Here is a 20148-nt window from a genome sequence, read left to right on the forward strand (position 1 = left end):
CTAGATTGCGAATCTAGAAGTAGGAACAACACTATAGGGTTTAGGACACTCTCTATATTCCATAGATATCTCTCTTGGGTGGATCTAGACACTTACTATAAATAGCATATGGTTTCGGAATAGAACCAATATATGGGGTATGATAGTGAGGGTGTTTAGTAAATACGGTAAGCTATCATGTAGCAATATTGAAGGATTAGACTCAATACTCACTATCTTGCCAAGCCAATACAAGATAGAGCAAAAGAGAACTAAAAGCCAAGTTAAGAATATTTAGCTAGAAACACATAGGAGTTCCTATTTTGTGTTCATTTAGCTAAGTACAAATGCTAAGCCTAATTAACTAAAACTTGGACAAGAGGGGCTACTGAAGGGAATTAGTAATACTGATCTCCTACTATCATGGTAATAAGAAAAGAGTGTCTGTAAAGACTGGCCGACAAATATCTTTCAATACCCAAAGTTATATTTGCGACACAACCACCCCTAAGTTACCTCAAAAGCTCCACTATGAGCCCTAGGATAGGTTAAGTTCCTTACCCTAACATACCTTAATATACTCCTTTTGATTGATGTTGACTACGCTGTCAAAGTTAGTGCCTAAAAAGTATAAGCATGTGAATCTCATTTTGGAGGCATTAGAAGGAAGCTGAAGTCAAAGGTCAAGAAGTGCTTATTTTTCACTAACAAAGTAGAGTATCTTGGATATTTGGTCACAAGCAATGGCATCATCTTGGCACTACCTGTATAGATGGCATTTTATGATTGAAGTAGACCACTTATCTCTTAAGTGGTTACTAAATACCCATGAGGCTATAGGGCACTTGGCAAGATGTATACATTTGATAAAGGAAATACACTATTGAATGCACTCACAAGAATATATATGACATGCCACCAGTTGAACTTCAAGCTTGATGTTGCTTAGTATTGCTCCTCCTTGTAAAGCAAGCTACTTTATCTGTAACCAAACTAGTATCAGTGTACATGTTCCTTGTTACTACTATCATCAACCATGGTTGACACCTGCAACAACATTTCACGGTAGGCATGAAGCTGATGCCAAATCCAGAAAAGCTTGACTTTGCAAAGCATGAGAAGCTGAGCACCAACCACTCAATAGAAACATGCCACACAAACCTGTTATAGTTGTACAGTATGAGTGAGAGTCTAGCCATAACAAGATGCCCAAAGACGAAGTTCCAAACCTTTGTTGGCTGTTCAAAAATCAGATTCTTTTTATCCCAACAGCTCATACATTTCAAGAAGTTGAACCACTCATCTGCACAACGAAAAGAAAAAAGAAAAAGAAAGTTCGGCATTTAGAAATAAGAAACCTAGAAATATCTTTTTGAGGTAAAACATAATTGAAACTCTACTCATTTTTGTTAAGGAGCTCTGTTTGGTGTACAAAACAGATTCACAATATTATAACTTACTTCACATCACTTGTGAAATCTGGAAGTAAGTTTTGAAAGAAAAAATTAAAATTTCAAGAAACTTGATGAGAGCATTGCATTGTTATAAAGAGAGAGTTACTGAAAAAGGAAATACATTACTTAACATGAAATAAACTCTTTATTACTTAATGCAATGTGTCCTTGTTTCAATTGAGGGAATAAATCAGAGTTTGGTAGAATTATAGATTCAACAAAAGGAAGGGTTTCTCTGTGGCATTAAATAATTTTGAAGACATTTGTGCTTTGGAAAATTGTGCACTACAACATCATGTAGATTTTGTAGAGCTGGTACTACCTAAAAACTAAAAAATAAGCACAGAAATATCTTTTATATCATCTTAAGTCAGCCTTTTCAACAATATTAATACCCAAAAAAAATGTATTCTTTCTAAAAACAATTATATAGTAAAAGTATTATCTATATGTATTTACTTTCATCACCATCTAAGTTTTCTACCACAATAGTGTAATCACTATGGAAGACAAAAGTTATGCTATAACTTTACAAAAATTATAAAAATATCATTGTTACAAATTACTAAAATTAGTATTATATATTTAGTAAAATTAGATAGTTGAGAGTTTTAGCTATTATCAATAAAAATATATTAAGTCTAATAAAATTTTGTATATGTTTTTATCAGTTTTTACCACTTTCAAAATATTTCGACCACTATTTATAACATTCTTGATATTTTTTGTAAAAGTTAGAACAATTGTTACATTGGAAAGTTTTTTATAAAGGCAACCACTAATTAAGATAGAAATTTTATGGTCCTAAGCCTTGATATATTTATACAAATTAAAGGTTTAATTTTTTTATTGAGCTGGCAAAATTAACAATTTGTTTTTTGTTTGTCAAATTCATTTTTAGAGAAATCATTAATTTTAAACTCTGCAAGAACTTTGAATACATCACAATTATTAAAATAATATATTTCACCCTCAATAGGATTAATCAATGGGGATTATTAGCACAATTTTTGAACCCTGGATCTGTCAAACAGAAGAATTCTTAAAAAACAAAGGGACTTCCTCATTCCCCCTTAAATCTTTAATCTCAACCAACCACGTTATGTGGAATGTTGAAACAATGTATTTCACAACACGACGTTGTACGCAAATGGCGCACCAAAAAACAAAGGAACATTCTTTCATTTTTTTCCTTCCTCTTCAACGCAGGAGAATTCGTATATCATAGTGTAGAGAAGCTTGATCCTTCCCAGCCAAGACGGAGCATTTGATCCACCACTCTAATGCTTAACTGTCAAAAAAAGGAAGCACGGGAGAAAAGAAGTTACTCTAAGATCACAGTTCTAGCGAAACAAACGAGTTTAAGTGATGGTCCTTACAGCGGGATCCGTGAATACAAGGAGCTGTCCGTTGGCAGTAGAAGCCACGAGATTTGTGTTGTCTCTGTTCAAAGCCATGGCAGTCACGTCTTCGCCGTCTTGGAGCCTCAAAGTGTGAATCACCTGCAAAACAAGAGCTTAGTATTGACAAAGAAGAGCTCGCTAAGAGTGTTTTCTGGTACCTGGAGCGTGTAAATGTCGAGAAGTGAGATAGATGGGAGCGCCTTGGGTGTTAAGTCGGGAACTTCATCGTCGGGAACTCGCGGACGATGATGCAACTCAAAACCTTGCTGCTCGTGAAGCTTCTTGGACGTGAAACCGACGATAATGTGGCGACCATCCGACGACGTCACGATGGAACTTACATCACCTTCAAAACCTCTGGTAGCTACTTGAATCCCGTTGAGCGTCACCGTTTGGAGTCTACTGCTTCCCCTGTCCCAGACCACTACAATCCCCTCCGTGGACAAAGCTAGGATGTCCGCTCTATCTATGTCTAGCCGCCGAATAAATCTACCCTTCGCTACCGAGTGAAGAAGAACACCCCTCCCTGGAGATGCAGAAACTACAATATCCTGGCTGCCGTCGATACAGCAAACGCTGAGCTCGTCAACATGTCCTCGCAAAACACACAGAGGCCCTTCCACCCGTCTCTTCTTCATGTCCACAGTGCCTAAATCCCCGCTTGCCATTGTTGAAGGATCACTTGAACCGCTGGTGCTAGCAAACGAGTTGCTATGCACTCTCCAGATGATTGCTGTAGCGTCTTGAGACCCTGTCACCATTGTCCTTCCATCCGGAGACAATCCAACGCAAGTGATCGGCCTTGAGTGACCAACTGCGCTTTCAATGACTCGGGCATTGTTAGTAGCCACTACTTTCAAGCTGTTGTCGGCGTGTCCACCTGGAGCCAAAAAAAAAAAAAAAGAAAAGAAAAGAAAAGAAAAGAAAAAACGTAAGAAAAAAAGAAGTGATGTCAATACTATAGTACCTGTAAACAATAGCCTTCCGTTGGAAGATATTGCCACAGCCGCATCACTCCTGATGCCATGCGCTTGCAACGCAATAACCCTTGGAAAATGACTTTCTTCAGTGCCAACTACGGGCTGTCCTCTAAACATGCGCATCAGAGATCCTCCGTTAGAGCCCGCAGCAGACTTCGAATGCTGGAATAAGAACGGAGACCCTTGGCCATCTGGGGTGTTTGGTTGCCATCTATGCATTGCAACATGGCAGGCTGGTACGTTTAAGTCTACTGTCACGATGGAGTCACTAGCAGCAAGAAGTTTTGCAGCAGGGACGTTGCACCGTTCTGGAGAAGGTATGGAGTAACTCACAGTTGAACTGGGATTTCTGAATATGGTCTGCAATCAGAAGTTCGTAAGTTATACCATCATCATCAAGAATAATAAGCATACAAACCTGCAAATGTAGCACGTCATGTAGAGGTAGTCTCTTTATGTGTGGGATTGTCAAAAGCTGAGATGGGGTTTGTCCAAAGTACGCTATTTGGTCCTGAGTCGCTTTTCGAATGGCCTGAAAGAAAACAAAGCGATTAGTGCTCGTCATATCCCAAACAATTATTTTTCAGATTACTGACAGGATCAGTGATCTTATCTACATCCACGGATCCCTCGTACGTCATGTAAAAGAAGACATTCTGAGCAGCCACGGCATCTCTCCCTCGTTGCTTGTAACTGTTCAGAGAAAGAGCCAATTTCTTTTGTCATGAAAAGAAAAAACGTACCCGAAAATAAGGTCGATCCATTCGTGAAGATGAGCAGACACATACTCGCTTTCAAGTGCTGTTCTGTGCTTCTGTACAAAATCTATGGGAGAGCCTGCCCATGGTGGAAGCTTGACATTTCCTGAAATAAGAGGATAACCGCGAATTAAAAACTAAATGTATCATTACTTGTATACCTATTTGCTCTCCCAGCTGCGTCCGTCCTAGATCAAAACCACCATCGTTTGTGAGAATTTCGGGCATATAAAAAAGTTCGGGCACCTGAAAAAATGTATGGTTCAGAAAACACACCAAAAAGATAGACCGTACCAGTTCTTTTACATCGCTCATGTCTTCCAAAACTCCATTCCACGTAGAGCCAATGTCGCTGAACATTCTATCCGCATGATCAAACTTGCCCCCCTGAAGTTGTATTGCAAGTGTTGCAAAAGGTTCAATCCTTGTCAGATAATAGAGAACCTGTAATTACAAACTCAGACGTTGTATCAAAATCAGCTGATATTAAGACTTACCGTCCCCGAGCTAGAATAGTGCGAACCATAATGGAACTTCGGAATAACAGGGTCGTCGAAACTATGGTATCGTTCCATAATTTTCTCGAGTCGAGATGGGTTGAGAGCACCGACAGGCTATACCACGATGTTATTCGAATAATACTTAGTCGACAGAAGTGAAATACCTTAGATAGATCTCGATAGACATTTGGATCGTCAAGATTTAGCTTTTTAGATGTGTAATCAGAAAGAATCCACGGAAACACCGGATACTAAGAAACAAACATACGTCAATGTACGTGACAAAGAAAATCGTACCTGAGTGATGTCATTATACGTCCTTCCCGCAAGTGTATTTAACCGCATCAAATATTCGAAGTTACTGATCTGGAAACAAACTAATATGTTTATTGAAGAAATAACCAAACACCTCACTCACTTGCCGATTTGCCCACTGCTCCATGAGTTGTGTTCTTTTCAAAAGCCGCTCGGGCCTCTACCCGGAATAGAAAGTGACTAAGTTAGAAAACAAGTTTCTCTCGATACGAAAGAGCAAAAATTAGAAAAGTCGCCACCTGAGTCGCGGCATAGATGGTGTTGAGGTGAGGGGGCCGAGCTTGAACAAGAGCCCTGTAAACCTGACTCTTCTGGTCTGCACTCTAGAGAACACAAAAAGGCGACTGTATAATTGTTCGAACTGAAGAAACAATACCTCAAAATCAAAAAAATGGTTCGACATGTCCAGCATAAACAACTCCAGTGCACTTTTTCGAAGCAAATATCTGCATATATCTAAGTGAATAACTACCCAGATAATCTAGAGTAAGACTAACCTTCGACTATGAACTTCTTTCAAAGAAGAAATATGCCAGACCTTAGTTCCTCCAGGAAGCGAACACGAATCAACAATGTCCTGATTCCAATCCGTGACAAAGTATATGTGACTTGTTGTAACCTGGTCAGCAACTCAACTAAGTAGAGACAAGCAAAACCGCGCCAAAACTCATACCTGAAACATGCCTTTCCCGGTCTTTAATGGTTGAACCAACACGGCTGAAACTTCCAGCAACAAGCGTTCTTTGGACTGAGGAGTGACCGGTATAGAGTGTCCAGGCGACGCGAGGGGAAAGTCTGTTGATGCAGCCATTTGCTCGTACTCGTGTTGTTTAGATGGAGAGTGATTTTCCCTCTTGAAATCTACATCGTCCACGTCACTTCTTGCAAGGTCGTCTTCCGTGCCTTCATCAGTGGTCTCGGGCACAAGCGCCGGTGCTCCAGCCGTCAAAAGAGAATCTGGCAAAGGAGCAGAGTCTCTAGTACGTGTTTCCTCTGGTTCACGGTAATCTGCTGCCGCACCATGATGATCTGAACCTTTGTAGTTTATCTTCAGTCTCTTCCTCATCCTTAGAGAGTTTTCAACCGGATCAAGTTTCCAAAACGTCTACGTAAACAACTAATGCAGTTAAGAAAATCAACAAAATATCAGCGAAGTAGCTTACCCGAGGACAATTTAATTGACTCAACAATGGTCCAAAGAGCGCTTCAATCTCAAGCAGTCGCCGAAGTAAAGAACGCCAAGCTCGCAGACCAATGCCTAACCGAAAAGCATCCGACGCGATCACCGTCAATCGTCTTTCTACCTGTTTAACAGTGTTAGAATACTTGTCGGAGTTTTAGAAATACGAACCTCGAGAGAACGTAATCTCTTTGTTGTCAACACAATAGCTGACAAAGAAGCTAATGTTTTGTTTTTTAGTTCTTTCGTTTGTCCGGATTCTCCGCCCAAAGAGAAGAACTCCTGCCAAGCTGCACTCATTGCATCTAGCAGATTCCATCTTTGAACTCTTTCACGATCGGTAGAAGATCTTCTTTGAGATGACGTTGCCATAGCTACTGCGCCTAAACCACGACCTGATCCAATCTTCGCAGCTCTTTCTTGATCTCTAGCTGCCGCTGAAGCTGCCGCTTTGGCACCCGCTTTGTCTTTCGGTTCAGGAGAAGCTATAACTGGTGGTTCAGCTGGCGCCGACTTTTGGAAACCAGAAAAGGTACGAAATCTCAGAAACTTGCGTTCCACATTTGCGACTTCCCGCTTCACATGAAAACCTTTTGGAGCTGATGCTTCACCCCCACCAACGCCAGCTGCCGCCATTGCCAATGCCATTGAGACAGGGGGGGACGCAAATGCAGCTGCCCAAGATGGTGATATCATAGCAAGAGCAGCCTGTGAAACAAAAAACCATGTAAGAATCGCTAGTAAATCAATAACAACCCACCTCTGAAGGTACAACATCCGTTGCCAGAGGTCGATCCTCAACAGTAAGAGGAGACAGACCATCCGCGTCCGTCAACTCATGAACGCCAGATAGCATAGGTCTCCATCTCCGTAAAAGTGCTGTAAAAGGTGGCAAAATTGCTTCGACATACTGTCTTCTCAGGATCTTTCTATCGGCACTTACAGCATGCCAAACCTACACAACGCAGTCTTGTCAAGCATTTACGTTAGAAAGAAAAGCAAAAATGCAAACCTCTGAGTAAAAAATACATGCAGCAACCAGAACCCGTTGCCTTCTGGCTTCTGACAAGGGCATCGTCAGGAAAGGAGAGATAACACTGCAATGCACAGGATAGAAATCAGCTGCAAAGTTAACAGAAAAATAAAGACAATTTTACGTACCACCATAGCAAAGCAGATCTTGTTCTTACCGACGATCCATGAGTCTCAAAATTTTGTTCATAAGAGCTTTCCTCTTGCACTTCCTCCGTGTACTCTTCCCGCATAGATAAGAGAACCATTCTAAGCATCGCGTAGAAAGGTTGATCGCTATCTAAAAGCTGGTTCAAGGCATGAACACCTCCAGCTCCAGTTCCTGCACCCCCTCCAAAGCCAACTCCTCCCGATCCTCCAGGGCCTGAGTCGTCGAGTAGCAAGGACTTCAGCATAACGATGCATTTCTTGACCAGTTCAAAATCCACCCATTCTCCGTTGGCGTCTTTCTCCAGAGCAGAACTCCATGATTCCCAGCCACCACCACCTCCTCCACAAGTACCTTTGGATGGAAGACCAACCCCATACCACATGCGGCTTCTCGACTTCCACCCTTCAGCAAGCTCTACTCCGCAGCTACCGTAAGAGGCGAAGGCACATCTGACGGACTCGTAAGGCTCCGCAGCTGCAGAGGCTGTCAACCGTTCAATAGCACTAACCGAAACCTGTCCATTTGAATCAGCCATGGAAGTGAATGCCTACAATGCAAATGACGCATAATAAGCCATAGAATTTGATTGTCGATAACAACTCACCTCGATGGGAAGCCCAGAATCGCTTCCAGATGAATACCTTCGAGAGCCTAAGTTTTCTCCGCCATCGAAGCTGGATCTCCCGAAAGACATAAAAGACGAAACATTCTGCCCTCTCGGAGACATCGAGCCAACGCTGAGGGAACCGGTTGAAATACCAGAATTGAAAGCCTGATGTTGCAAACGTAGATGGTCCTCCACAAGCATCAACAGCACGAGCGAGTTCTCCGCTAAAGACATGGACAGATGAGCAGCTGCTTCCGCTTCCACCTTTGCGGCTCTTGGGGACAAACCACCTGCGGCTACACCGGCTGCTGCAGCTGCCACTGCATGCGTCTACGAAAGACGATCTTTAAGACAACCATTCTTGAAGTATGGAGAGGCGAACCTGCTTTTGGAGCTCCCGCCCAGCAAAATCTAGTAGGTTTCCAAGTAATCTCCGTTTGATGACAGGAAGAGACTCCTCGCGCCTGCATTGAAAATCGGAAAGGTCAAAAGACATACTTCCAAGTCGACTCGTACCTTAACCGCTGCTCTCCCATACTTGGACCGCCAAATATTGCAAGCCATTCTGCACAATGAATAGCAGCTTCAATATCCTACAAAATGAATACATGTTAAACAAAACACTAGATGAAAGAGACAGTTACCATCCATCCGTCTTTAGAACGCATTGAATGCTCCAATATTATAGTCAGGAAGCTGTAGATGAGCTCCTCGAGATCCTGAAAACTCGTGAGTCCTTCTTGCAATTGCCGCAGTCCCACCTAGAAGTAAAGTTTGAAGCACGATTGAACGGCTGGTCAAAAGAACCCACCTCATAGTTTGCTATCAATATTTCCAGTAGCCATTCTGGCCATTCTGGCATAGCGGTCAGCCTCGTTCTGTTATCAGCGTGAGTGCATGCTAGTAAGAGGATGTCCTGATATTTCATCTTTAGTGACGACGTTCATCTAGAGAGCGCCACGTACCTGGAGAGCACGAAGCTGGATTTCTCGTGGTGCTGAAGGAAGAGCACGAAGCAGAGACAGAAAAAGCTGTCTGTGTTCAAATCGATGAACGGTATCAAAAATTGCCAAACCATCATCCGTAGACGACATTCCTCCCTGGAAAAAGTACAAGCCTTAGTTCACAGACATCGTTGATAAAAAATAAAAAATTAGTTTACCTCGGACCTCACAACAACTGATAAGACGGCAGAATACACGTTACGAGTGAGCAGACGCTTAGGAGCAACCTGGAACGCCCGCTGCAACGCATATAAAAGCCAGGACGCAAGTCCAGGTGACTCAACAGCTCCAGAGCCAGCGACAGTATTTCCTATGGTACTCTTGAGATGGCCCCCAACGAGAAGTGCCCCTAGCAGTCCAACTATCCCGAGCATCATGCCATCTCCCTTATCCACGTTTCGGAAGTTGTTCCTAGCAGCATCTGCACTGATTGATAATGTGATACCTCCGACGTTCTTGTGTCCCACCGGTTTTTGAGAAAGAACTGGAGCCTCAGAATCAGAACTTGTCCTCGTTATATCACCTTCGGGCACTTCTTCAAATTCTTCACCCTCTTCTTCCTCGTCCAGTTCTCGCAAATTTAGGCCCTCGGAATTTTCACCTATCTCGGATTCTCTTTGTATGAGCGTCAAGAGCATCTCAACCACTCCATTTTTCATCAGCAAATCCGCGAAGGTCGCAGCACGAGCAGCATTTGGCTGTACAACAAGTCTATACAATAAATGCAAAACTCGCGCGACCTGCCAAGCACAAACACGCAGGTAAATTCGCAAGACAAAGCTAATGACGAAAATGTTTTTACCTGGTTGGGCTGTGGGCAGTCAAGAACAAATTGTACCAAGCAGCGAACATCAGACGCTGCAATAGGTCCCTGAGCCGATCCAGTTAAAAGCTCCACAATCACCAGAAGCTCGTCGACGAGAGCATTGATTTCTCCCAAAGGCCTAGTATTTTTGCCACCCGCAAATGAATGCACCGAGTGCGGCTCCGGAACAATCCAGTAACAAGATCTACAACCGTCCAGCAGCATTTGAACTGCATTTGCAGCTCTCATTGTCTTCTCCTCGGTGAAAACCATATCTGCAAGTGATGATAGCAGCTTCTTTTGCAAGCCGTAACTGCACCTGCTCCAAAGCTTCAGATCGAGAAGCAAGCTACTGTATAGCTGCACTTCCAAGGTAGCATTCCCCTTAGGTGCCTGACAAAGGGACACCACGGCGGCCACAAGCTCTTCGTCTCTTTCCTGTCCGTCCACTGACTTCGAAATTGATGAGATAACCAGAAGGTGGCCCAAAAGATGTGCAAGTAGTTCTGGTGCGTGGCCTCTTGTCATCTCGTCCGCGTTGCCTGGGTACTTGAGAGCAGTAGCCAATATACGCAAGATCGGCCCCGATAGAAATGATGATCTTACGGAGAGAGTGATATCACCAGCATTTGGCTGCAACGTTTCCTTGTTGACGCTTCCAACCACAAGGGGGAGTAGCGCTAGAGGACCTCCTTCACCCATCGCCCAGACAGCTTCCATGGGCTTCACGCGAGAAGCAACGTGGACATGGCCAAGAACCTCAGCCGGCCTTCTGTGCAAACCTGGAGCAAAAAATCATTAGTAAACTTGTCAGCAAGCAAAACTAACTACGAACCTGACGATCCCGCAGGAGAAATATCTATGCACGACCTCCCGATCAGCAGCTGAGGATGGTACAGTAAATGAATCTTCGGCCCGATTTCAATGTCCAGTGCTACACTTTCTTCCGCCAAGGCCCTCGATTCCTCGGATATAGCAAGCCAAGGTAGTCCAGCACCATTCCCGAATGTAGGAACGACATCACCACCCCTTGCTGCCAACCGGTTCATCTTGTCCTGACCAATTGGTTCTTTGAAAATGTAGATCGGTCCGACCTCCGCAAACAAAGGACACTGACGCCGCCTTCTCTGAAGTCCAGCCATTGCCGGTGGAGGATTTGTGCCGATGCAGCAAAACGCTAGCGGCTTGGACACGCGCGGAAAATCAAAAGGACGTGCTTCGTAGAGCCTGCCGTCAACGTAGAGCTTCACTTCGCTGTCTCCCTTTCCAATCAGACTCTGTTTGAAGATATGCTCCAGGCCCACGAAGTACCACCTCCGCGGCTTGAACGCATAGGTGAAGTGAAGAGACGACTTCTTTCCTTTGGCCACGGCACTCTCGACCACGAGAAACTGCCCGTGGAAGTACGCTTCAACTCCCTGGTTGTCTGCTGACAGAAAGCTGAAAAGCCGAGGCATATGTGCAGTTCCTTCCCCCGCTAGAGCACTTGCTGCGGCTGCTGCTGACATCGCTGACGACTTCCCCGTCTTCGCGGCCGCAGCGACAGCAATGGCAGCAGCAGTCGTCGCAGTGTTGAGTGTGTCCGCAAAACTTTCGATATAAAGCCAGGTAGCAAACGCATAACCGTTGCCAAATGGCCACTTGCTGTCTCCAGGGCCGAGTAATCCAGAACTCTCTCCATCGAACTCGAAAGTGTAGGCAGGACCTCTCGTTTCTTCTCCCGCCATTGTCTTCTCCAATGCGAGAACAAGATCAAGCGACTGTCCAGTCTCCGTTACCGTGAAGAGCCAGTGACGGAGGTCCACTACTGTCAAACAGTGAGATCCCAGTGCCTGGATAGCATCTAGCAAAGGACTAGCATCCCACTCGTGACCTTGTTCTTCAGCAGCTGCCTTTCGAGCGAAAAGTATTCGTGCCGCTTCTAGGAGAACTCTGAGCAGCCCGGCCGCCGAACACATCGCTCTGTTCCGCGTGCATGCCTGAAGAGTCATAGTGATGCCTTTGGCGATTCTCGTTCTCGGCGACACGAAAATCCCAGTATCTCCCTCTGACGAAAGCCAAGGAATAAGCTCTCCGGCCACGATCGCAGCCCCGGCACTCAGCATCATCTTTGGCGCAGCAGTGTCGTCCAGAGCTTCAATGCCACCCATCTTTGCAAGAAGAATCTCCACCACCAGCCTCGCACGAGTATCATTGTCAACTTTGCCGTCGCCACCTTCTATACTCTCTTCACCAGCCACCACCCTCTTGAGCTTGTGCAAGCTTTTCTGGTCGGCGTCGGCGCCCTGGATCGCCGAATCAATGAGGCGCATGAGCTCTGGAGACGCGTCGGGAAGAACAGCCTTTCCCCGCGAGTGGAGAGGAGACCCCAGCGACGAGCTCTTGGGACTGGCATTCCCCGAGTTTAAAACGGTGATGCTACTCACCGAGTCACGGGCCGAGGAAAAACCACTGGGAGTACCGACGTTGTCGTTCAAGCTCACCTCGTCAAACTGATCCTCGAGCTTCACCACCGACGAGGACCCAGGCGAATTCCCTGCGGTGGACTCATCAACCTCTTCTATCTCCCCGCCGCCATCTTCTCTTCTCGACGACATAACTAGATCGTGGAACCCATTCCCGTCGATCTTCCCCTCTACAATGCCGCCACTCCTATCGAACAGATTTACATTGTCGAAATCTTCCCCTGGCAATTCCTCTGCATGCCCGCCATCGCCAGATCTAGCGCGCAGCTCGACCGCCGCCGGATTCCGCTCCAATTTCGATCCATCGCTGTGCTCCAAATAACTGGCGCCTCTATCTACATCGTCCCCCGCATCTCGAAAGTCCAGATCGCCGCTCGGATCGCGGCCTTCCATTCCCTGGCGCTGACGAATCCGGGGGAGGGAAAGAAGCTATACACCCGATGCGTGCCAGATCTAAGCTTGACGAAGAAATTCCTCCCCTCCTCCGCGGGGCGAATCAATCCGGAATTTATTTTCTTTACCTCCTCCAGCAGCTGGACGCGCCCGGTCGCGCGCGCATCCCCAGCGCCCTCCAAATGCGACTCAGCTCATCCCTCCCATAAACCCTAACCCTAGGCCAAGCTCGTGGTAACGCGGTGTGGCCATACATTCCCTCTTGTACGGAACACATGCACACAAAAGAAGAGCTCTGAGCCTCGCTAGGGTTTAACCAAGAAAGCATATTCTAAGGCGTGACGAATATTCCATCTGGGCAACAAAGGGTTGAAAAGAATGGGAAATTTTAGGGCAAGGGAGGGCGAGCCATGGAGGCTGCCAGCGGCGACGATGTCGCGGTGTACGAGCGCGACGTCTCCGCCTCGTCGACGGTGCGATTCCCGGCGCGGCGGCCTCAATCAGCGGAGCTAAAGATGAGCTCAGGCAGTGACGAGAACGCCAGTAGCGCCACCAAGCTATGGCAGGTCAGATCACTCCTCTTTCTCTCCTCTTTCTCTCGTAGCTAGGCCAGCCAGTGGCACTGCGGCATTCATTCATCCGTCCATCCTCGGATTCCTCCGAAAATCCGTTGGAAGAGAGAAATTTCTCGCCAGTCCTCTGTTCTTCGCGTGTGAGAGGAGTAAGTAGTACGAACGAGAGGCTTTCTCGATGCTGGAGCCCGTACCTCCATCATCCAAGAGAGAAAACTAAGCATCAGTACTGTGCGTCGAGAGCATGAGAGCTATCATCTCTCACATAATCCTTTGAGAGCAATCATCCCTCCCATAATCCATTCTCGAGTCGCGTGAGCGTCCCCATAGAATTCTTTCGTCCCATACTTCTCGCGCTTAGATCTTTCCTTTTTGTTCTCGATCTCTCTCTTCTCACAGGTTTATCTTTTGGGAGGAGTTATGGTTGGGCGGTGGGCTTGGGCTCGCTGGAAGGAGAGGAGCTCCAGAGGCCTCGGCGGGCATGCTTGAATCAATCGGTTAAAACCCTGCGTCCTGGATGAGAGGCAAGCGCTTTTTATTCTAGACGCCTTCTAGACAGACAGCGTAGCTGGCCACTACGATCATTCTCGTTTGATACGCGAGTCTTAAATCTACTTTGTGGTAATTAACATGGATCTTCCATATGAATACGAGGATCATCACCACCTTTCATCCACAAAGCTTACAATGTTTTACCAGTAAGTTTAACATTGGGAGTGGTAAAATCATCAAGACAAGACAATGTAGCTGTGGGGGAGTGCTGGAAAAATCCAATCGTGTCAGCTTTTTCTATGTTCGTTGCTCGTGATTGTCGACTTCGCACAGGTTCTTTCTATGTTTCGCGGATGATGATTGGACTGGGCTGGACGATTGACATCATAGATTGTTGCGAAGAACTTTTGGAGAGAAAAGATCTGCGAGACGACAAGATGACAAATGTAAGAGTGCCCAGCTTCGTACACAAGAAAAATCCAATAATGCGGTATCCTTTGCCAGGGACAACTCGAATCACGCTCCACTTTGGATCATCATATCGAGATTCTCACTCGTAACAGTTTGTTCCGCGAGGGATTCGAAGATTCCGACTTCTTTTGCAAAAACAATAGCTCTTAAGACAAACCGTAAGCACAAGGAAGATGATTCATACAATACAGGGATCTACAAAAACTCTACAAGAGAACCGAGTGACCAGAAGAACAAAACTCTTTGGTTTTCTAGCTATATGCCCAGTCGCAGTGTGTGCTCTTCTCTAAGACGGTCACTCCATCCATAGTGCCATTTAAGTAACGAAGGGGTCGATATTGCTACCACGATTGATCTCATTCGAGCAGCGGGACTGTGCCACCGGCAGCAATGATCTTCTCCTCCAGCTGAAAATCATGCAAGGAGCAGCGTCATTAGCTCTGCGTGAAACAAAAGTGTCCGAGGCACTTACTTGGAGCAGTGCCTGGAGTCTCGTCTTGACAAGGAAAAATTCGCGCTTTACTTGTTGCAGACATTGCCAGCAGCTGAAGAGACATAACAAGAGAAAAGCCATGCGTTAGAACGCGAGAGATCGAAGCTGTTCATTTAGCGTACCCGTCCCGGTTTTCCTCTTCGCAGTAGGCACGAAAAGCAACGCACAATGCCTTGACACGGGCAGCTCCAATGCTGACAAACATCCAACACGATAAGAACACTAGAACGAACAGACAATGCTGGTTTTTGGATCGAGAATACCTGGCACTACTCCCCTTGAACTGATGAACGTACGCATCGATCTGCTTGAAGTTCATCGGATTGTGCTCACTGTGGACGAAGGAAGAGATAAACGAGTTAGAGCGAAAGTACAAAACGTAAAGCAAGTGGAAGGGGGAAAAAACCACGCTAAGTTACTCCACCGTACAATGTCTTTGACAAATCATTGAGCAGCTTTTCCGAGTCCTCGAAGAACAAGGACACCACTTCGGCCACGAAGTCGGGATTTGTGGGATCCTGGAGCTGCTGGAGTTGCGAGAACTGATCGTCCAGGAGATTCTGCGAATGCGAATGAAAGAGCGAGCGTTACACAATTGTCGCTAGATTCTAGAGTGATTCCCAGCACCAAATTTTGCTAAAGGATCCCTCCTCCTACCTCCTGAAACGACGCTTGCATCAGCTCCACATACTGGCGCTGCAGCATTCCGGGATCCATCGCCAAGCCAAGAACGGGATTGAGAAGAATGCTAAGATTATCGATTCCTGTCGACGAGACGACGGCGATCCACGGCGCCAAGAGCAAGCGGACAAGCGCGAATTATATACCCCTGCGCATTCGATCGGAGGGAGAGAGATAGAAGAGAGAGAGCGCCAGGCAGCGAGACAGGTAATCAAAACCCTAGCGCCATAGCCATGCTTGGATTGATTCTCAGTAGGTGAAAAACAAAGAAGCAAGAGAGGAATTTACCACGCTGTAAATCACGTTACTACGGCGGGAGTTGAAAACTACAGTAGTATTTATATGGGGGGATTTGGCTCATACGGTAGAGGATTCGTCGCAATCGTCGGATTTGGTAGAATCGACTGATACCAGCTCGCCACGTATCCGGTTGAAATCCGTCTGATCTAAGAGATCGAATGCCGGCCGTTGATGTGAACATCTAACGACATCATGCAGAATATTGCGTGACAGGTCATAATGTGCGGATATTGTCATGACACGTGTCGGCTGTATAATGGCTCCTCAGTATCCAACGGCATGCGGTGATGGACGAATCCAGATCGTAGATCCCCGGCGATCCAACGGCGTTCGAAATGCGATTTTCTTACGATCATGATGACATCACCATTATCGGGATTTTCATCAAATCCATTATCTGGCGGCCGCCGGCGAATCTTCCGGCGAATCTTCATAATGCCGGCGCTAAATCATTACACACCTGTTACATTCCGCCGAGATTGTGCATCCAAGCCGTCCGATCTTCCAATTAAAATTGTCTAGCATTTATACAAGGCACAAGTAAAAGATCACAAGCTTCTTCACGTTTGATAGCGCTTCGTATCGCCGCGGCAGTCCACGCGAATAATTACAATCGCGATTTGCCACTCTTCACAGGATCGCTCTGGAGCACAGAAGATCGAATTGTTGGTCGAGAGTTAATACTACAATGCATAACGTAGAAAGGAAAAATAAAACTTACCAGTTTCCCACCCTGTGATGCTCGTGCTTGGAGGAATGGCGATGGCTGGAAGAACTTCCCATACGTTTCAGACCACTCCTTCAATTTTGATGCGATGTAGCCAGCTCCAATCATGTCAGCCCAGAAAACAAGCCCGCCCCTGCCAATCAAGTCGGAGATTAGTCGACGACCACTATCCCACTCAGAAAAACTTTAGTTTGGGACTCACTTATATGGAGGGAATCCCATCCCCAGCACTGTTGCGATGTCCAGATCGGAGGCTTTGACCACCACACCCTCCTCAAGCACACGGCAGGCTTCGTTCACGACGGGGAAGAGTATCATCTCAACAATCTCCTTGTCAGTGATGTTGATCGGCTGTTCAAGAACATGGCATCACCCATTAGACTTTCTCGCAAGAGACAAGGTACGGCTTTACCTTGCCACCCGGCATTAACTTTGCCAATTGTCTCGACTTGTCGACATACCCTTGCAGCTCTGGAGCCGGACGTGGCTTACGCTTTTCGTCGTATAGATAAAAGCCCTTGCGATTGCCTTCGCCTGGCAAGGAAAACGCTTCCTCAGTACAGACAGCTAAGAACAGAATAGAAAACATACCGAGCCGCTTGTCCGAAAACATCAGAGGGAATATCTGAGACACATAAACACGTTCTGGAAAAGAATTCAAGTATTGCTGTCCCACGGCAACAGCCACACCAAAACCGACGAAATCGGCCAGCCTACAGCAGCAGACGACGAGCATGAATAGTAAGAAAATAGTAGAGTTAAAGAAAAAGTACCTGAAAGGTCCCATAGGCATCCCAAACCCTGTTATAGCACGATCAATTCGATACGGATCAATTCCCAGGTCCAGTAGCATCGTTGCTGCCTGCGTATACGGGAAAAAGACCCGGTTGACGGCAAAACCGGTACAGTTGCCCACAACTACGGGAATTTTCTTTATTGTCTTGCCAAGGGTCATCAGATCAAGTATCACTTGTGGTGATGTTTTCTCCGTCCGCACTACCTCCAGTAGTGGCATCACATGCGCAGGACTGGGCCGAGCAAAAATATTAATCGGAAATTTGAAACACTCTAGCTCACGTACCTGAAGAAATGTGCACCAATAATCCGATCTTGTGCCTTAGTTTTCGAGCCAACGACATTCAGATCAATGGTTGACGTGTTGGAGGCCAGTACGCAACTTGGAGAGCAAAACTTTTCAAGGTCTGCAAAAATCTGTTGTTTCAAACCAACGTTCTCAACCACAGCCTACAGAACGCGGGTTAGAAACGGTAAAGATGGTTCGTCCAAACACGCACCTCAATCACCACATCAACGCTACCAAACTGTTCATAATCCAAAACACCTTCTACCAGTGAGATAGCCCTCTCGAATTTATCCTTGCTAAGCTTGCCTTTCTTCACACGGCTTTGCAGGTTGCCTGAAAAAGAACTTCAAAGCCATGAGTCATGCACGGTTGGGAAAATCTTGACTAACCTTTAACACGATTTAGACCTTGCTGCAAAAAATCGGAATTCACTTCCTTCAGAACAACTTTGATGTTGCTTAGTATAAGCGCTGTGACAATTCCTGAACCCATGAAACCTCCACCAATCACAGCCACTTTCTTTACAACTTTGGGTTTTAAGCCCACGTCTGTGACACCTGGGACCTGCCAAGCCAAAAAGGAAAGCTTGCAACAATGATCATTTGATCAATGCATGACGTGTACCTTTGAGGTTGACCTCTGAGCAAAAAATATATGCGTGAGGGACTTGGACGCATCTGAAAATAATGCTTCTTGAAATGCTTTCTCCTCCTGCGATAGAGAAAAACTTGTCAGGATGCAACAAAATGAAATCTCCGAAAACAGACCTTCAAAAGCCCCGCAAATCCGCCTTTTACAATACCTTCTTCAATCGCATCAAGACAGACGTGCGGGTGTGTTAGTTTTGGTGCGGTTTTCATTGCCTGAGCTCTTGCGAATTTCAAGATTTCCCGAGCTTCGCCCAGAGGTTCTAGTTTGTCAGTTTTGTGCAATGTAATGCACCATGGCCTGCGTCCTTCAGCGATATCAACAGCCACTTTGCGTGCTGTAGTAAGCACAGCCTCGGCAGGGACGAGTTCATCTACTAGTCCCAACTCCTTTCCCTCTTCCGACGTTACCGGTTTTGACAACTACAGCGAGATACCGAGTATCGGTTTACGACCTTCAAAAACATTAGTGCTACTCATACCAGCATCATTTCGATAGCCTTTGTCAAGCCAACAAGACGAGGAAGGCGTTGCGTCCCTAACATTGATCATTGAGGTTCACAAACTTAGGAATGTACTGGCAAGTTACCTCCAAAGCCCGGAATGATACCAAGTTGCAGCTCTGGTAGACCCAGCTGCGCTTTTGGAGCTGCCACTCTAGCGTGACAACACTGACAAAAGCTCGGTGATCAGCATCCCACAAGATAAATAACGAAAAACACTGTACCATGGCGAGTTCCAGTCCACCACCCAAAGCGAGTCCTTGAATCGCTGCCACGGATGGTTTCCCCGCCTCTAAACACCATAGACAACGTACAAGAATTGCGGCATTCAAATCAGCTTCAAGCAAACAAGATACCTTCGATGAGCTTAGTCATGAGATCCACAGAGATGCGTCCCAAAGCCGACATATTTCCTGTCGGATCGGAAACGTTAGACAATATTTCCCCGCAAAATGGTAAACTAGTGAGGTCACGTACCACTCGCTTGAACATCTTGGATCGTGGAGATATCAAAACCTCCAGAGAACTTTCCATTTGCACCTACAAGATCATCAAAATTCTAACTTGAAGCTCCTTCGTATACATAGAAAAAAACAAAGAATGAATTACCAGTGACAACGATTGCTTTGACATCCTCCCTGGAGCAAGCTTCCTCGTACTTTTCCTTCAAACCCCACAACACTGGATGGAAGAACAAAGATAGTCATGAATCGCAATAGGCAGCTAGAAAGTTTCGACAAAATTCTACCTGGCATCGCGAGCGCATTGACGGGAGGATTCCGGAGCGTGATCACAGCAACCTTATCCGCCCCAACCTCGAGGGAGACGCCAGGCCGTGCCATATCGCTGGATCGGGATAGAATGCCGCCTGTCGCGCAGGATTGGCAGCTCGATCGCTGGAAGAACCCTAGCTCCCGGCCAAGGATCGCGCCAAAAGAAATGTAGAGCTTGCTTAACCCTACAAGTGTATTGCATAAATGGAGCACCGCCGCAGATGCGAATAATAGGCGTGTGTCAGATAAGAAGGCCCCAAAATAGCAACCATGGCCGTGATGAGCCTCGAACCAAGGCACGTTTTCAAGAGTGATGCAAACTTACTGCATGGAAAACAATGAGACAACTTCACACGTTATAAGATTGACATGAAAAGAT

At 45.9% G+C, this 20148-nt stretch overlaps 3 protein-coding genes across 4 annotated transcripts; all 3 read right to left on the reverse strand.

Moving 5' to 3' along the window:
• Window positions 1-2472: 2472 nt before the first annotated feature.
• Window positions 2473-13259, reverse strand: LOC9652597 (BEACH domain-containing protein C2). The gene is made up of 31 exons (XM_024671011.1): window positions 11004-13259; window positions 10166-10950; window positions 9522-10103; window positions 9325-9459; window positions 9171-9275; window positions 9004-9120; window positions 8876-8952; window positions 8742-8823; window positions 8357-8689; window positions 7731-8299; window positions 7582-7666; window positions 7330-7524; window positions 6741-7277; window positions 6553-6693; window positions 6063-6494; window positions 5887-6008; window positions 5766-5835; window positions 5629-5712; window positions 5493-5549; window positions 5372-5440; window positions 5239-5325; window positions 5072-5188; window positions 4869-5018; window positions 4736-4820; window positions 4560-4680; window positions 4413-4509; window positions 4235-4348; window positions 3804-4176; window positions 2995-3716; window positions 2813-2935; window positions 2473-2724 (listed from the first exon to the last, which is right to left on the reverse strand). The coding sequence occupies exons 1-31, from the start codon at window positions 13024-13026 to the stop codon at window positions 2656-2658; spliced, it is 8658 nt and encodes a 2885-aa protein (XP_024526779.1). The 5' UTR covers window positions 13027-13259; the 3' UTR covers window positions 2473-2655.
• Window positions 13260-14707: 1448 nt separating this feature from the next.
• LOC9652598 (histidine-containing phosphotransfer protein 1) lies at window positions 14708-16018 on the reverse strand. Its single transcript, XM_002966698.2, has 6 exons — window positions 15712-16018; window positions 15484-15614; window positions 15318-15386; window positions 15177-15248; window positions 15034-15106; window positions 14708-14968 (listed from the first exon to the last, which is right to left on the reverse strand). The coding sequence occupies exons 1-6, from the start codon at window positions 15769-15771 to the stop codon at window positions 14918-14920; spliced, it is 456 nt and encodes a 151-aa protein (XP_002966744.1). The 5' UTR covers window positions 15772-16018; the 3' UTR covers window positions 14708-14917.
• A 496-nt stretch (window positions 16019-16514) lies between these two features.
• Window positions 16515-20074, reverse strand: LOC9634324 (glyoxysomal fatty acid beta-oxidation multifunctional protein MFP-a). 2 transcript variants are annotated; one of them, XM_002966699.2, is made up of 18 exons: window positions 19745-20072; window positions 19606-19677; window positions 19474-19536; window positions 19353-19409; window positions 19221-19288; window positions 19083-19164; window positions 18976-19031; window positions 18614-18916; window positions 18471-18557; window positions 18236-18410; window positions 18058-18179; window positions 17844-18007; window positions 17536-17790; window positions 17354-17475; window positions 17175-17296; window positions 16965-17113; window positions 16757-16895; window positions 16515-16678 (listed from the first exon to the last, which is right to left on the reverse strand). In XM_002966699.2, the coding sequence occupies exons 1-18, from the start codon at window positions 19836-19838 to the stop codon at window positions 16643-16645; spliced, it is 2166 nt and encodes a 721-aa protein (XP_002966745.1). In that variant the 5' UTR covers window positions 19839-20072; the 3' UTR covers window positions 16515-16642. The 2 variants fall into 2 exon arrangements, with proteins under 2 accessions (XP_002966745.1, XP_024526950.1); XM_024671182.1 differs by having other exon boundaries at window positions 17354-17790; window positions 19745-20074.
• Window positions 20075-20148: the final 74 nt, after the last annotated feature.

The sequence above is a fragment of the Selaginella moellendorffii genome, unplaced genomic scaffold (genome assembly GCF_000143415.4).
Source record: "Selaginella moellendorffii unplaced genomic scaffold, v1.0 SELMOscaffold_7, whole genome shotgun sequence".
In the NCBI taxonomy this organism is placed as follows: Eukaryota; Viridiplantae; Streptophyta; class Lycopodiopsida; order Selaginellales; family Selaginellaceae; genus Selaginella; species Selaginella moellendorffii.

Coding starts and splice junctions, on each gene's coding strand:
- LOC9652597 (XM_024671011.1), bottom strand. CDS start 13,026: ATGGAAGGCCGCGATCCGAGCGGCGATCTGGACTTTCGAGATGCGGGG. Junction 5,713..5,765: donor ACCATTTTTTTGATTTTGAG/GTATTGTTTCTT, acceptor TGTGTTCTCTAG/AGTGCAGACCAGAAGAGTCA. Junction 5,326..5,371: donor CGTATAATGACATCACTCAG/GTACGATTTTCT, acceptor TTTGTTTCTTAG/TATCCGGTGTTTCCGTGGAT.
- LOC9652598 (XM_002966698.2), bottom strand. CDS start 15,771: ATGGATCCCGGAATGCTGCAGCGCCAGTATGTGGAGCTGATGCAAGCG. Junction 15,615..15,711: donor TGCAAGCGTCGTTTCAGGAG/GTAGGAGGAGGG, acceptor TCGCATTCGCAG/AATCTCCTGGACGATCAGTT. Junction 15,387..15,483: donor AATGATTTGTCAAAGACATT/GTACGGTGGAGT, acceptor CTTCGTCCACAG/TGAGCACAATCCGATGAACT.
- LOC9634324 (XM_024671182.1), bottom strand. CDS start 19,838: ATGGCACGGCCTGGCGTCTCCCTCGAGGTTGGGGCGGATAAGGTTGCT. Junction 19,678..19,744: donor CAATGCGCTCGCGATGCCAG/GTAGAATTTTGT, acceptor TCTTCCATCCAG/TGTTGTGGGGTTTGAAGGAA. Junction 17,297..17,353: donor GTTTTCGGACAAGCGGCTCG/GTATGTTTTCTA, acceptor TTTCCTTGCCAG/GCGAAGGCAATCGCAAGGGC.